This window comes from Eulemur rufifrons, chromosome 6 (assembly GCF_041146395.1).
Source record: "Eulemur rufifrons isolate Redbay chromosome 6, OSU_ERuf_1, whole genome shotgun sequence".
Lineage (NCBI taxonomy): Eukaryota > Metazoa > Chordata > Mammalia > Primates > Lemuridae > Eulemur > Eulemur rufifrons.
Window position 1 is genome coordinate 61,854,918 of NC_090988.1, and position 15,693 is coordinate 61,870,610.

General features: G+C 46.9%; 1 protein-coding gene across 2 annotated transcripts in view; it reads right to left on the reverse strand.

Annotated features, from left to right (window-relative positions):
* Positions 1 to 15,693, reverse strand: part of GALNT18 (polypeptide N-acetylgalactosaminyltransferase 18) — a 317,297-nt gene that overhangs the window by 55,166 nt on the left and 246,438 nt on the right. The window contains exon 7 of one of the 2 annotated variants that reach the window (XM_069469580.1): positions 688 to 873. The exons of the other annotated variant lie outside the window; for it this stretch is intronic. Coding sequence (XP_069325681.1) covers positions 688 to 873 — 186 coding nt within the window. The remainder of the gene's footprint in view (positions 1 to 687; positions 874 to 15,693) is intronic. 2 annotated transcript variants of the gene reach the window in all.

Below are 15,693 nucleotides of genomic sequence, written 5' to 3' on the forward strand. Positions count from 1 at the left end.
ACATGGCAAGGCTGAACAAAACCACGAGAGAAAACACTGCCTTTTCTCTGGCAATTCTTAAGTGTAGGTGACTAGAGAGATAGAAGACAGTGGTAGGCAATGATGAGGCTCTGTGAAGGTCAGAAGCAGCTTAAAAAATGTCCAAAACAAATGTCCTACTAAGGGTCCCTGTGGGAGTACATCTCATCTCCATCCACGTGGCTCAAGAAATCCCAAAGGCATGTGCATCTTCTTTGCTAGTCTGGTTAAAGGTTCAATGGAGAAGCTCAAATCCAGTCTACAAGGAAATTAAGATGCATTTTGTGGAGTTTTGTAGTTACTGGTATATTTCTAATCCAGGACCATAAAACACCTACTGTCAGAGAAGCTGAGGACCTCAGAGCATGAAGGAAACTTGGAGCCACCTGGTCCAACTTTCTCCTTTAAAATGAGGACACTAAGGTCCAGAGAGAAGAAGGCCTTCTTCAAGCATGCCGACCAGGGATGGGGTGATAATAAGAAACAGCTTAAAGCCTCATAGTCAGCCGAGTTTCTTCAGCATGTAATATATGTTTTTGGAGTAAGAGACTATTCTAGCATGGCAAATAAGATTCTGGTTGACCCAAGGGAGGAAGAGTTTGGTCTCATGTTTTGTTTTTTATTTTCCCCATTAAACTCCAAGAAACCATCCCCACTGGTGATTCCTACCTCTTGGGGTATGTTCCATGCCATGTAGACGTGGCTTTTAAATTCATCCATCCAGACTTCAGCCACCCTGAGGGCGTTCCTGCGGACGTGGGCGGTGAGGTCCTCCGTGTAGGGCTTGTGGGCTCGCTCGATGTGGGCAATCCTCGAGCAGGGCAGGACCTCCACGCTCCCGCCACACTGCCACACCTGCAGAAGACACGGAGCCACCCGTCAGTTCCCGGACCTGGCTGCATCTCTACACCAGGCCAGAGGCGACCACTCATCAGAAGAATGAGTGCAGAGAAATCCAGCCCTCTTCACCTCGTCTTCCCAGACACTATCTGTGAAGGAGTGAGCGGGGCCTTATTTCTACTCCTATGGCGGGATGAGTATGCAGTCATTGATTCATGTCTTGGTTCTTATTGCTATGGATTTAACGGCAAAAAAATTAATGCACTTTTTCCTCCACCCTTGAGTCCCACCCTGCCAAAGAAGAGATCACACATTTTGTGACCAGAGATTTGGGTTCTCCTTGCTGGTGGGAGAGAAATGAACAAAACCCTTGATGATGGCCTCTGCAGCAGTGCAGGGAAGAGAAGGACCAGCAGGGAAGTCTCTCTTCAAATGGATCACATGGGCCTGGCCAAGGATTGGAGATCATCACAAGGAAAGAGCCAGACACCCTTCTCCTACCCCATCTTTATTATCCCCAATTCCAAGTGATGAAATGGAGACTAAAGAATGTCCCTTTCCCAAGGCTACACATCTGGTCTTGAAGACAAAAGGGTCTGTCCAATCCCAAAGAAGCTTGAGGAAGAGCCAACATTTCCCCTGTGGTGATCATGCTTTGCAAGGAATTAGCATGGCCAGGGGCGGCACTGAAGGCGCAGGTCGTACACCTCCATGTCCATGACCCATACATTCTGGGGATGGTGCCAATTTCCAATTCGCTTTGCTCAGATTTTTAATGAAAACCTGTGAATACTGTGAATAAGTTATTGACAACACAAAGAGTCAGAATAATTATTCTTTTTGCAACTGGAGCAGAGGCTGTTACTTGACAATTTCAACAACACAACACAGAACATGATTTGTAACAAAGCTCTTTTAATACGAGATCTCTTTCTCAAGGAGTCAGTTCACCGTTTCACTGCAGAGTGGGTGCATCTGCCCTCACCCCAATCAGAATGGCAATGGCCCCTCCCCTCGTACCTTTAGACACACAGTACAAGGAGCAATGCCACTCACTGTCTAGCCCTTCTCCCCATCCTTGCAGCCACCTCCCTTATCCTGGCCACTGTCATCTCTCATCTGGACTTTGCCACGGCCTCCAAACACCTGCTCTCCTTCTTCCTGTCTTCTTTCTCTAGCCTTTTCACCACACAGCAGATGAAGTGATCTTTTGAAGGTGTAAATTGGACTACTCCCTCCCCTGCACCACGCCCCAACTCTGGCATAGCTCTAATTGGGGCTTGGTCCCCACACCCCCTCCAGCCTTGAGTTTGTATTCCCCAGTACATTCATGGAGTTGCATGCTGCTAGCATACATGGAGTACCCCATGCATGATGTAGCATGGCTGCAGCCATGCTAACATTTTTTTACTTCTTCCAACATATGGTTTTTCTCTCACTTCTGGATTTCTGCACATGTGATGATATACCCCACCCTACCTGCTTTCCCTGACTCATCCTCTGGGCATCCCCAGAGGATGTAACTTTGTCACTGGTACTTTTCTGCATCCCTTTCAACTAGGTTCACCTGGCGTGTCATGTGGTTCTGCCTTGCCTTTCCCCAAGTGAGCACCATTGCAATTGCTTGTTTAATCACCTCCTTCCCTCTTGCAAAATGTTCTCAAGCTCCTCAACAAATTCTCCTTTAGACATGTGCTAAATGGTGCTCAGAAGAGACTCTGGGTTTCCAGGAGAGGTGGGGCAGCTGGGCCAGGTGGTAGTGGCATATTCGTTGCCTTTAAAAGCTCAGCTTTGGAATCAGCAGGAACCAGATTCAAACTTTACCTCTGCCACCTGCTTTGGCAGGTTGCTTCCCTCCCAAGCCTCAATTCTACTCAGTGGGAAAGGAGGATGCAGTGTGGGTAAGTGTCCCCCCGCCCCCCGCCCCGTGCCTGCCCCAGTGTGAGCACTACACAGGTCCTGGAAGGGAAAACTCCATGGATGGGGGACAGTGCCCTTCGACTAAACCTCTTGTCTAAGAAACGTGCATGACAGTGGGAAGTCCTTGCTGTAGTGCCTGGAGCACTGGAAGCGTTCAGTTTATGCCTGTTATTATTATTTTATAATAATTCTTACAGTTTCTGCTACTTGGCATCTCCTGTCCACCCCCTTTAGGGAGCATGCAGGCTGCAGAGGACAGGGTGCCTTTCTAAATGCCCACCCCAGTGGAGAAGGGCACACAAGGCTCCCTCCTCAGAGACAGGGAGCACTGGTCAACACAGAGGTCATCTCCAGTCTCCTCCCTTCTGTGAAAAGGAGCTCATCTATGGAGGGGGTGACAGTGTTTGTCTTGGACACAGCCTTCGGGTCCTTGGCAGCACCTGGGCTTTGAAGCAGACGTACATGCGGCACGTTTACCCTGCCGTTTCTGGACACCATGCAGTGACACTGAAGTAAACAAGAGAAAGCCTGTGCTCGCCGATCCCTGGGTGAGGAGTGGCTCCACGGACCGATGGCTTGATCCAAGAGAGAAGTTCAAAAGTCTTGGCCATAGGTGATCTCAGAGACCCTTTCTGACATGGTGAACAGAGGATAGTAAAGGAAATTACCAGCATTTGGACCTCACAGAGGATGACATCACGAAGCTTCCATGGAGACTTAGGAGGGGCCGGGGATAAGGAAGTGAGAGAAGGGGAGCTGGGCCTGGCACATGACACGTTCATAACTGGCATGATATGGCAGGACCCAAACCAGGTGCAGGAAAAGACAGGAAGGACTGTGCCAGAGAGGCAGGGTGATGGGATGGAGGGGAAGGTGTGGACAGGATGATGGCTCTGCAGGGTGAGCTCCAGCGGTGGGGGATGCCAGGAGGACAGAGGAGCAGGGAGCTGGGTACAAAGGGGTGGCTGAGAAATGAAGACTAAGGCTGGTCACAGAGAACAGGGCACAGGTTAGGGACAAGGACAGGTCACAGGGAACAGGGCACAGGAAGCAACCCCCAAGATGCAGATCTTAGTTTGTATATAAGGCGAACTTACACGCTGAGTGTCACAGGCACCAGGGACACCCATCAGCCCAAGGCTAGACCCTGTGGCTTCTGGATGGACACCAAGTAACATGTTTCTTGACCACACCAAGTTTTTTACTGTCTCTGTGCCTTTGCAGCTGCTATTCCACTTCCTGGAATAATCACCTACCCCCTGCCCCCTCATTTGTTCCTCAGCTCAAATATCACCTTCTTTGACCCACCCAGTCCAAATTAGATCCCCTCTGGATACCTGTAGTGCCCCGCCCTTTTCCTTAGTAACATTTATTCAGAATACTTTCATTTATATATTTATCCTTTAAATGTCTGTCTCCCCTTACCGGACTATATGTGCCATGAAAACAAGGACCACGTCTGTGTTTCCGACTGTGTACATCAGCAGCTGGCACTGAGTATACATTCAGTAGCTATTATGTGAATGAGTGACTCCAGTCATCTGAGAGTCCTGGGTTTTAACTGGCTCAGCTGGATGCCCTAATAAAGGCCATAAACATAAAATGTGGCCAGATTTTACTGAACACAATGACTTTCTTCAAACCCAAGTGGTTTTTCAGCAAATCTCTGACATTTAAGTGCATACGGCTGCAACCAAAAAGAGTTACTTTGGCTGCAGATCTTAAATTAATGTCATAAAACCCGGGAAGTCATCAAATGAGCACTGGCGGTAGCAGGTGGCTTCGTCTTGTGGAACCGTGAACTCACTGGAGAGAAAGCCCCGGCTGCACAAATGTTTGGACATGTCTACAGAGGAGCTGCTGGGGCTGCCCTCCAGAGGTGACCAAGGACCTAAAGCAGGTGGTAAACAACTGTCACCCAGGGCAGAGCAAAGTTACCATCGCCACCAGCCACCATCACCGGCCCTTCCTAGAAACCCTAATCCTGTCATCATTTCTGCAAAGGCTTGAAGTATCTACCTGGAACTGTAAGAAAGCATGTGGGTCTCAGGGGCTGGTGGAGAGAGTTAGAATCCTGGCTCTGTCACACATTAGCCTTTGACTTGTACTTGTCTTTGGGTGTCAGTTGCCTTTTTATTGGGAATCATGATTCTTGGGAGGTTTAAAAGAGATGCTGTATGAAAAGCTCCCACAAGCAAAGACAGGCATGTAGTAGGTTCTCAGGATGGTCAGGTCCCTTGTCCTTCCCAGGTTGGGGAGCCACTGGTTCAAGGTCAGGGTCATGTCTTGTATTTGGCACTTACTCAAGCAAGTCTCCCCCTCCCAAGATTCAGTTTCCCCCAGCTGCCAAATGGCAGAGCTGGACTCAATGATGTCTTAGATCCCTTCTACTTTTCGCATGCCATGATTTCGAGTTTTCTTGCCAATGCCTCAAACGATGCCCAGTGTTTGAGACACAGCTGACAGAGCTGTAAATTGGGCTAAAACAAGGAGACACGGGAGGAGAGGCAACAGGATGCTGGGACAGGGATAGCAAATGAGTCTACATCCCTGTGTTAAATCCATTCGCATGTTAACGTCCTTCTGAAGCACTGGTGTCAGGAAGGACTCTGAGACGCTCTCCTGGCTCAGCGGAAGAGCATGCCACAATTTATTAGTTATGCTTGCCACAGGTAAGGGATAGAGGGTGGTGGTACCTCAGCCTGGTACTTGATAGTCGAGTCCACAGGATCAGATCCCAAATCCTTTCCAGTTTTTATCTCCTTGTGACTTTTAACGCGCTCTTGGCAAACAATTCCCACTGTTCTCCTAGCCCAGAAAGCCTCCTTCCTGCTCTCCATCCATCCAAAGCCAGCCTGGCCCAGTTCCTCCAAAGTCTTGGAACACATGATTTGTATCACTCATGTGGTCCTTATTTCTTGGCTTATGTGGTTAATTATCTTTTTATGTGTGGCTGTCTCGCCTAACTTGGCTGCAAAAGCTCAGACAAGAGTGGAAAGCCAAAAGCCAGCAGGCTGGGGGGGAGGGAGACGAGGAGGAGGCAGGCTGGAGCTGAGGCCTGAGAAGAGCGGGCAGAAGACCAGAAACTCACTTGCAGAGTGGCCGCAGGGCTAGAGATGCGGGCGGGTGAGGATGCCCTTCAATTTCTGGGTGCCCTTCAATTTCAGGCCCTAAGCATCTCATGCACCTCCCCCGGTCCTGGTGCTGCTTGAGAATAAGAAGGAAAAAGAGGTCAAATCTGGACAAGGCCAACATGAAAGCCAGAGACCATCAGCAAGCCAGGGTCAAGGGCATGGAGAGGGGGCAGAGGAGGAGCCAAGATGCAGACAGTATAAGCCTGGAGATAACCTCCCTCCAAAATACATCTCACTCCTACTCCCTTTAGTCTCCAGATAAGACCACACTCCTTACCATGATTTGCAAGACCCCTGAGAGCTGGCCCCTCCTGGTTCCTGCAGCCTCATCTCCCACCCCTTCCTGTCCAGTTCCAACTCCTCTTAGTTCCCAGGGAGGCCAAGTTCTTGGGTCTCTGTCCCTTCCCCCTACCATTTCCTTTCCTGGAATTCCCACGCCCCCACTGCACGCACTGATTTGCCTTGCTAATTCCTACCTACCTTTGCTGGCTGCCCTAATTTTGGTTAAATGCCTCTGCTGTGCGTTCCTGTATCATCTGTACTTCCTCTTGACCATCATGTAACGTATTAATAACTCTGCGTGTGTATGTGAAATGCATATGCACAATTTACAACACATAATATTAATATAAGAAACAACTATTTACCTACCAGCCCACTTAAGAAACAGTACTCTGGCAATATCTTAGAAACCTCCATGTGCTCCTCCTTACACTTAAAGGTAAAGTAACCCATTACCCTGAATTTTGTTAATAATTTCCTTGCTATCAACCTATATAAATGGAATCATGTAGTATGCATTCTGTAACTGGCTTCTTGCTTTATTTATTTGCATCATCATAGTGTTCCATTGCATAAATATATAGTAATTTATTTATGTGCTCTCCTGTGGGCCGACAGTCTTGTTTCCAGTATTACAAATGATGCTCCTTGGAACATTCTTGTATGTGTCTCCTGGCACCCAAGAGTGGGCATCTCTCCATGTATTTACACCACAGTAAAATTTCTAGAGCACAGGTTATACACACAGTCAACTTTCCTATAAAAAGTGAAACTCTTCCAAATTGTATAGACCAAGTTATACTCCCACCAGCACGGAGGAGGTTCATACCGCTTCCATCCTTGCCAACATTTGACATTGTCCAACTTTTTTATTTTTGCCAATCTGATGGGCATGAAATTCTCTCTTGCAGTTTTAATTTGCAACCTCCCCCGATTACTAGTGAGAAGGAGCTTTTTCTTCCTGTTTACGGGCCCACGAGGCCAGACTCTGAGAGAAGGCTCATGTCTCCTTTGCCCTCGTCAAGGAATCTCAGAGCCTAAGCAGGGACTGGCGCACGATCGGCGCTCAATAAGTTCATTAACTGCCTGCGTGAAGCATCCCAAGTTGGGCTTTAGTTCCGAGTTATCCTCAGTGCACTCTACTTGGTGTTCTCCCAGGTTTCCGAGGGTAGATAGTGAGTTATTTTAAAGTAAAAGGAAATATTTTTAAAATCTGACACTGTTCATTCTTCCATCAGACCCCACAGAAAAACACTCCCTGGAGATACAATTTCCCAAGCCCTCTTCTTGCCATAAACACTCCCGAGGAGTCCTCTGAACAGAACTGCTGCTTGGAAAAAAATGCTTTTCCTTGGAAGGCATCCCTGAAGGGGTCTGAACATTTGGGTCAGCCCCAAGAAACACTTGAAGCAGTTTGCCTATTTGAAAGAGATCCTTCATAAGGCAGATTCATCTGGCAGAATTCCAAGGAGAGGCAAGCTAGGCTGCCATGTCTGGAAGCTTTTCATGAAGAAAAACTTAAAAGGCTGTTTTGTAGGAACTTGAGATTTGCTGAAACAGCTGCTTGCCTACAGGAAACCCAGGGGCAGCTCAGAGGGACGACAGTCATGGTGTGATTCTCAGCAGAGTGGCCCGTCCCATACAGGGGACCTGGCTCTGACCATAAAGACTGGGCCACAGGAGCTCAGGGAAGGAGATGGGAGGGCTGCTTTGCAACATGTGGTCACTGAGATTAGAGGGCATCTCGACCTGTTCTGACCAAGGGGGGCTTTGTCATGGTGACCTCAAATCTCATGCCAGGCCTGATTACCGTTGTTCAAACTCAGGCTGGATGGAACTCAAGAGAAATCAGAAAAAGGAAGTCAGGCCCCAACTCACTGGGGTTGGGGAAACTGAGCCAGGAGCAGGGGTTGGGGAAACCGGTCTCCGAGGGAGCGGCAGAGACTCCTGTTGCTCACTAACTCCCGTGTGTCCCTCCACATCTCCCAGCCCCTTGCTGTCAGGACCAGGAGGGCAACACAAACCAATGAGATGAGAGAGGACATGGCATCTGTCACTTTGGGGACAAGGTAGGTGCGTACCCAGTGTATCTTCTCCATTCATACATCTCCTCCCCGGGCCACCACCTGCTGAGTGTTGAGGCCAGGGTGACCTTGAAATTCAAAGAGGAGTGACTGGAGCCCCTAAGTCATCACTTGGAGAAGAGCTGCCCAGGAGGGCCTGCACCCTTCAGGGGCCTAGGATGTGAGCAGGAAATAAACTTTTCCTGGGTTAAACCTCTGAGGTTTGAGGGCCACTCCTGCAGTCTGTGAGGTTGCCAGTATGTAAAGAGGCAAGGTGACCAGACAGGTGAGGCCCTTGTAGGCCCCAGTAACCACAGGTTCAATCTGTTGGGTGGGGCTTGCAGAAAGTTCCAGGCCTAGGGAGAGATTAGGTGTTTGGAAGGTGGCCATATCCCAATTCCAGGTGATGAGTCCATTCAAAGCAGGCCCCCATGAGGGGCTGAGGACACAGAGAGCAGATCCAGCCCCAAGGGGGGAGGGAGGGAGCTGCAAGGGGCAGGCAGGGCGTTGGCACCCCAGCATATCAGGCTGCCTTCAGAGTTTGGCTCAAACTTAACCACAGCAGAGGGCAGAAAACCAAGAGAGAAGCCAGCCAGGGTGGAAGAGGAAAGGCCGGGGCTTGAAGATGACACACAGCCGCAGGTTCCTCGGAAAGCCACAGATAGCAGCCCCGTGGCAGCTCTGCTAATACTAGAGTGAGCCCGCTGGTGAGGCCAGGGCCGCAGCCACACCTCCAGCCCTGGCCAGGGGACACAGGATCCAGACGGGGCTGACCCTGCTGCTCGAGGCTGGGAAGGCAGACTAGTCCAAGTGCAGACACTACAGAACCAAACCCTACAGAAGCCCCAAACTCAGAGACGGAAGTGTTAGCCACGTTCCCAATCAAGGCCCCATTGACACTGGTGCTGTCTACTCTAATCACTTCTTTGTTTTGAAATAAGATCTCTGGCCCCCATTACTGTCACGGGTGCTGCCAGAGAATGATAATGCACTTATATGTCACAGGGATTTGGGGAGCGATTTTATAAAATCCAAATAAAAACCTTCCTATCCCTAATCTGAGAGTCATTTTTGTCAGATAACTGGTTCGGAGCCCTCTCTGGCGGGGTAAGTCCCTGTCGATTTAGGAGCTGTCCCCAGACGACGCGCTTGCTCTATCCAGCTGCTATTCAGAGCACATCTCCTGGACTATGTTTGATTTATACTTTGCTATATGAAGACGAACCACTTACTCATTTAAAGTGTTTCCTTTTTTATGTCTTTAATCAGTGGCTGTTTCTTTCCTCTCTCTGAAGCTTAATCTAATCAGAAACAAATCCCACACATATGAATGGCTCATTAGCATGTCCCAATCAAATTCAAATTGGCCGTCCATGCCAGCTGTCCCCCCAAAGGGTGATGCTCGCCCACAGAATGCCTCTTTGAGCCCGTGTTCCAAAGAGTATTGGCATGATTCGCCAGGAGGGTCCTTTCTGGAATACAGGGTTGATATATTCTGTCACACCCCCCAGCACAGTGGGGGCCTCTGATGACAGGTGACTGGTGTGTCACTGAGGAAGAGTAGGGGGAGGACGATGTGGCAGACCCTTGGAGCAGACATCACAGGAGTGTCTGATGTCTACGTGTCTGGCTCAAGCATCGTCCCCACACTGGGCTCAGTGAGACCCTTGAGGTTATCATTCAGATGACAAAAATGAGGCTGAGATGCTGAACATTCTCTCAGAAATGGCATTTGCTCTAAGCAGCATCCCTCTTACTTGATTAAAATTCAGATTATGAAAGCTGGTGTGCTGGGTCTTCTCCTAAAGAGATTTGCCCTTTTCATACACATCAAAATGAGTCGTCAGGTAGGGCACCCTCACAGGTACCACCTCTGAAAGTCACCTACAGCACACTCCCATGAAAACCAGGATGTACACAGAGATCAGCACTGCAGTAGAGGAGAACCAAAGGGGACCTAACTGATTACCTCCCATCATTTCCCAGGTGAGCAAACTGAGGTTCACGGGCACACGGTAATTTAGAAGCAGAGTAAGAAAAGGATCCAAGCGCCTTTGGGGAGACAGGAGGTGACTGTGGCTCAGAGCACTGGCTCTCAGGTCAGTCTTGGTGGCAAATTCTACCTTTCCCAGTTGCTGGATTGGTGGCTTTAGGCAATTCATTTCACCTTCTAACACTTGGTTTCCTCGTCTGTGAAATGGAGATAAAAATGATGAATTCTAAAAACAGTTGTTGTAAGAATTAAATGAGGTGACACATGTAGGGGGTTTATTTCAACACCTGGCACAAGTATAGAGCCCACTAAGTATTAGCTATAATTATTATTGCTGTGAGATTCCATTGATTACAAGATTCACCACCGCTATATAACAGCTTTTCAGGGCAGGAGGAAACACATGACATTCCTCTGAGCTCAAGATTTATATATCCAACTGCCTACAAGTCACCTCCACTTGCGTGTCTCTCAGGCGTCTCAAGTTACCATGTCCAAAACGAAGTTCTTGATTTCCTCCCCTGCCTCCCCATCTGTCCCTTAGTCTTCCCCTCGTGCACCTAATAGCCCACGCCCGGAATCTGTAATTCATCTACGATTATGTCTCTTCCTCCCCCTCCACATCCAATACATCAGCAAAGCAGTCAGTGCTACCTCCCAAATATAGCTTGAATCTAATCGCTTCTCTCTGTCTGCACAGCCAACGCCCTGGTCCAAGTCCCATTGTCTTTGTGTGGACATATCCATCCAGAGCTTCCTGACTGGTCTTTTTGCTTCAACCCTGTTGCCTCCAATCCATCCCCTAAAATTATAAATCAAATCATGTTCCTTCTCTGCTTTAATTCAGTTCAACAATTATTTATTGTTATTTATGTGCCAGTCGTTGTTGTAGGAGATAGGAATTTTGTCACTGAACAAAACATATAAAATCTCTGACTTACTGGTACTTAATCTATTTTTTTCCTTCATAGCACTTCCTATGGACTGATTGTCCATAAGTTCATATGTTGAAGCTCTGACTCCCCAGGTGACCGTATTGGAGATAGGGCCTTTAAGGAGGTGATTAAATGTGCCCATAAAATTATAAGTAGAGTGACATATGTCCTACATTTCCTGGAACAATACTGGTTTATACCTGTTACTTCGGCTTCATTATTAGCAGCACCTGCTTTCACTTTCAAAAGCATCTGATTTAAATAATAAATTATAATTTAGTTGCATATTTATTATTTATTTATATATGCTAAATTTATAAGGCACAACCTGATTTCAGAAACACTGAAATCCCAAATAAGGACCTGTCTTGAAGTCATGGTATTATTAATCTTCTCTCTCCCCTAGTCCATGATTTCTTTGCATCTGTTGCTGACTTCCAGGTTTCTTTGGCTTTTGTTTTTACTTTTTTTCCCAAATTTAGGAAATTAACCATTGACATATTACTGTTATCTAATCTTCAGTCTGTAATCAAATTTCATTAATTGTCCCAATTACAGCCTTTTTAGCTATTTTGGTTTTTGGCTCCTGCTTTTTAAGAAGGTGAAAATTTCCTTCAGGTTGACTCTCAAAACCCCTTACCAATTGTGACCTCTTCCATGCATTTATTAATCTCGCTTTTCTGTGGCTCCCTCATTGAACACAATTGGAAAAACCCTAAGTGTGAAGACCCTTCCAGGGTAAAACTGTCCGTGGGCATTCTCCTCTCCTTCCACTCCCCACCATTTCTAGCTAATTGCTTCATTAAGTACTTTTTAAATTGCTTTGTTCTTTAGGGATTAATTTTGCGCTTATCTTCACTAACCGTAAAATTTTTACAATGTACTGTTAAGCTGCGTCTGCTCGGCTGCCGGTTTGTAATTGCAAGGAGTCACTCCATGGCTGGCGTGCTAGGAGATAACTCGCCACGGCTTTCCGCTCACTGTTTTCAGATGCCTTCTCGGAGCCACTGGGCAGGCGGAACAATCTGTTCTGGGCTGGCAGCATGGGGTGCCAAGATTCCCTTAAACAGGGAGATTGTAAGCCAGGGAAGACCTTCAAATCCCAGAGGTTTTGGCTTCATAAGCCTCTGGTTGCTCAGACCTTAAGGCCCTGGAAATTTCAGACCCCGCAGGCCCCAGGAGCAGGGCGACCTATGGCTGACCACCTAGAAGGAAACAAAAATTTCAACCACTCTCTGAAGGTCAAGGCCACACTTTCCCAAGCTTCTGGCACTTGCTTTCTGCCCACAAGCTGGACTAGATCACCAGCCTTCAAGGAACCCCTCTGCCTCCCTCCCTGCCTCCTCTCAACCTCCATCCACTCCCTCCTTACCCCTTTGAAATCTGTCTTCTGTTACCACCCTTGATGACAACCGTCCCTGCCAAGGCTGTTATCTGACACCCTGTTTCCACTTGCTTTCTCATAGCACAGGCTAGTGATTTAGAGGCTCTGGCATCAGACAGAACTGTGTTCAAATCCAGACTCCATCACTTTTTCCTCTGTGGGACCTGAGCAAGTTACTTAACCCTCTGAGCCTCAGTGTTCTCACCTGTAGAATAAGGGTAGAAACTGTGGTCTCCCGTGGTTCTTGGGAGGAGTAAATGACATACAGCATAAAACTTACTATTAATAGAATATAAGCTCTATGAGGACAGACCTAAGTTATCTTGTTCATCACTGTGTACCCAGTGCTTGGCATAGTGTCTAGAATAGTATATGCTCCATAAATATTTATTAAATAAAGGCACGAACCACAAAATGTTCTGAACTCCTGCTTTAGCTGGCTTGGGCCAACCATAACATTTAGAAGCAACCAGAGACTAAAATCCAATTTAAGGTGTTTAATTTTCTCTGTCTGCAGGGATGAGAAATAAAAGAATCTGCTTGCAGCTTTTCTGTGAGATGTTGCATCTGGTGGTTTTCTGAGACTTTTTCAGCTGAACAGAAATGCTGGTCCCCACACCCCTTCCTTGTCAAGTCTAACTGTGTAGGCAAAGACTAGCTTGCTTTACCTGAAACTGTGGTATCCAGGGTTTTTAATTAACTTCCTTGTGGCTGGTTGAGAACAGCCAGGTGCTAGCAGGGAGCCGAGACTGCTCAGACCTCTGAGTCCAAGGCCTCTGGGGAGAACCGTCCTGTCAGCTTAACCGTACACATTAACCTGCACATGTTGCCCTGCCCGGACTGCTTTCCCTAGTAATTTTAGCAATGTCTCCAGCCCGTTAGCCTTAGATACGTTTTTCTTTTTTTAAGTCTCAGATAATGCTGATGCCTGTTTCAGACAATTGCTAGGAACCTTATGTGCTTTCTCCTCCTCCTCTCTGTCTCTTGGCTCCCTGGACCCCGACTTCTGATTTTCTGCCTGTTCTGGCTCCTCTCACTGGGCAACTCCTCAATCTACCTCCTGTCTGACACTTTGGGCCCTGGCTTTCAGCTCAGCCCTGGACTCTGCTATTCCTCCAGTTCTGAAGTCTCCTGCAACCTGCAGTGAAGACATCTGATCCAAGCCCCAGCCCTCCTGAGGGATCCGGGCTGAACCAGCAAGCACTGAAATGGTACCGTGGTCATTTTCCAAGGCAATGCTGGCCCAGATTAGCCCCTGAAATTAAACTTTATGCCATCAACAATTTTAAACCCTGAAGGTAGAGGTGGATAAACAACAGGACACAGTGATTAAGGCATGAGTCTTGAAACCAGTTAGGTTGGTTCTATCTTGAGTGATCTTGGGTAAGAGGGGGAGTTATTTAACTTAATTTCCTCCAGTCTTCTAATTTACAAAGTGGAGATAACAACATGGACCTCACAAGGCTCATATAAAAATTAATATGAGAATACGTACAAAGTGATTGGCAGATAGCATACAATAAAAGGAATTTCCTCCTCTTATTACTACTAATATTATTACCATCATCTTCCCAACTGGGGGCCTAATACTGACTACAGATCGTTAGCCAAGCTGCTGCCAACTGTGCAGCGTCTGCCTATGGCAAATAACCTTCTGTGGCTGAAGAGTTTATGTCACTAAACCAAATCTCGGATGTCCCAGACCTGGATGGTCCAATGTAGGTAACCAAGGAAAGGTTTGTTGGAACTCTCTCAGCTCCAGGTCACCCACCAGAAGTGTCTCTTCTTCTGTCTCCTCAAGTTACTGATGAAAACTCTGGACACACCAGGATGAGCTAAGAGCCCACCAAAGGCTGTCTCCTGGATTGCCAGTGACCAGTTGGTTCCGCCCCCCCTATCTGATGGCTCTACCTTATCTGTCTCCAGCCCTCCTTTTTAGCCCTTGTGTCATTACAGATCCCTGGTCCCCAACCTTTGAGTTCAGCTGCAGTCATGCTCTTTCTCAGCTGTTGACCTAGAATGCCCTCCTCCTCCTCCCCACCTGCACACTCCTTCTTCAGGAACCAGCCTCAGTGCCACCTCCTCTGTGACACCTCAGCCAGCTCCCACAGGTGGGGCGGTCAGTCCCTCCTGGTCCTCTCGCTAGGCATACAGGATTTTTCATCCTTGTCATTTTGACCCTGAGTGGGTTGTGCCCTATGTGGTGCATGATTCCACATTATGCTCAGAGTGATAAATTTCCATCCAGAAAGTATTTCCTGAAGTAAATATCACTAAGGCAATTTAATTCTCTTGATCAATTTTCTGTATAATGAAATTAAAATATTTCCTTCCATACTAATTTTCCAGTTTTATTTTACCAGAATCATTTTCACTGGGCTTAATGCTTTTTTTACATTGATTTTACAACTAAGATATGATCCATCACTGTGCTTTTATCCATATCACATTTTATAATTACCGCTGCCATCACAGAGTTTTCTTTTCTGACAATAATTTCCACCAAGTTTCATTTTCCTGAATCAAATTTTGCAGAGCTGAATCATGTTAATGTTCATTTCTTCAGTCAATTTTTTAGCTTCTATAATTCTTACTGTGCTCATTTGTATTCATTGCTTTAGCTTGCGTTGATTGTCTTTACTATCACTCATTGATTGGAAAAAGTATAATTGTTGGCATTTTTGATTTTTTAAATTTTTTTTAGGAATATCACACAAAAAAAGAGTGAGCAGGTTCTGAGTTATATACTCATTACTGTTGTCACTGGCAGATCAAAGAACACAGAGTGTCCTTGACGCTGAAAAATGGGGAGGAGTCATAACATCCTGTTTAAGCTCATATTTCCTACAATATTCTTTTTTTTTCTTTTTTCATTTACTTTATTTTTATTATTATTTTTTTAAGATTAATCAGGTGGAGTAGTGAGAAAAGGGTGGGAAAGGATGAAAAGAGTAGAACAAGGAGTTTGGTCTGTAACTGATTGAACAATCAATTAAGGTAAGGCACTACCTTCAGACCAGCCACAATCGTCTGTTAGACTAGTACCTAGAACATGGGACGGTGTTGTCGCTCCAGCTAGACAGACTGAGAGCTGCTCAAAGGCAGGGATTGTACCATTCATCTC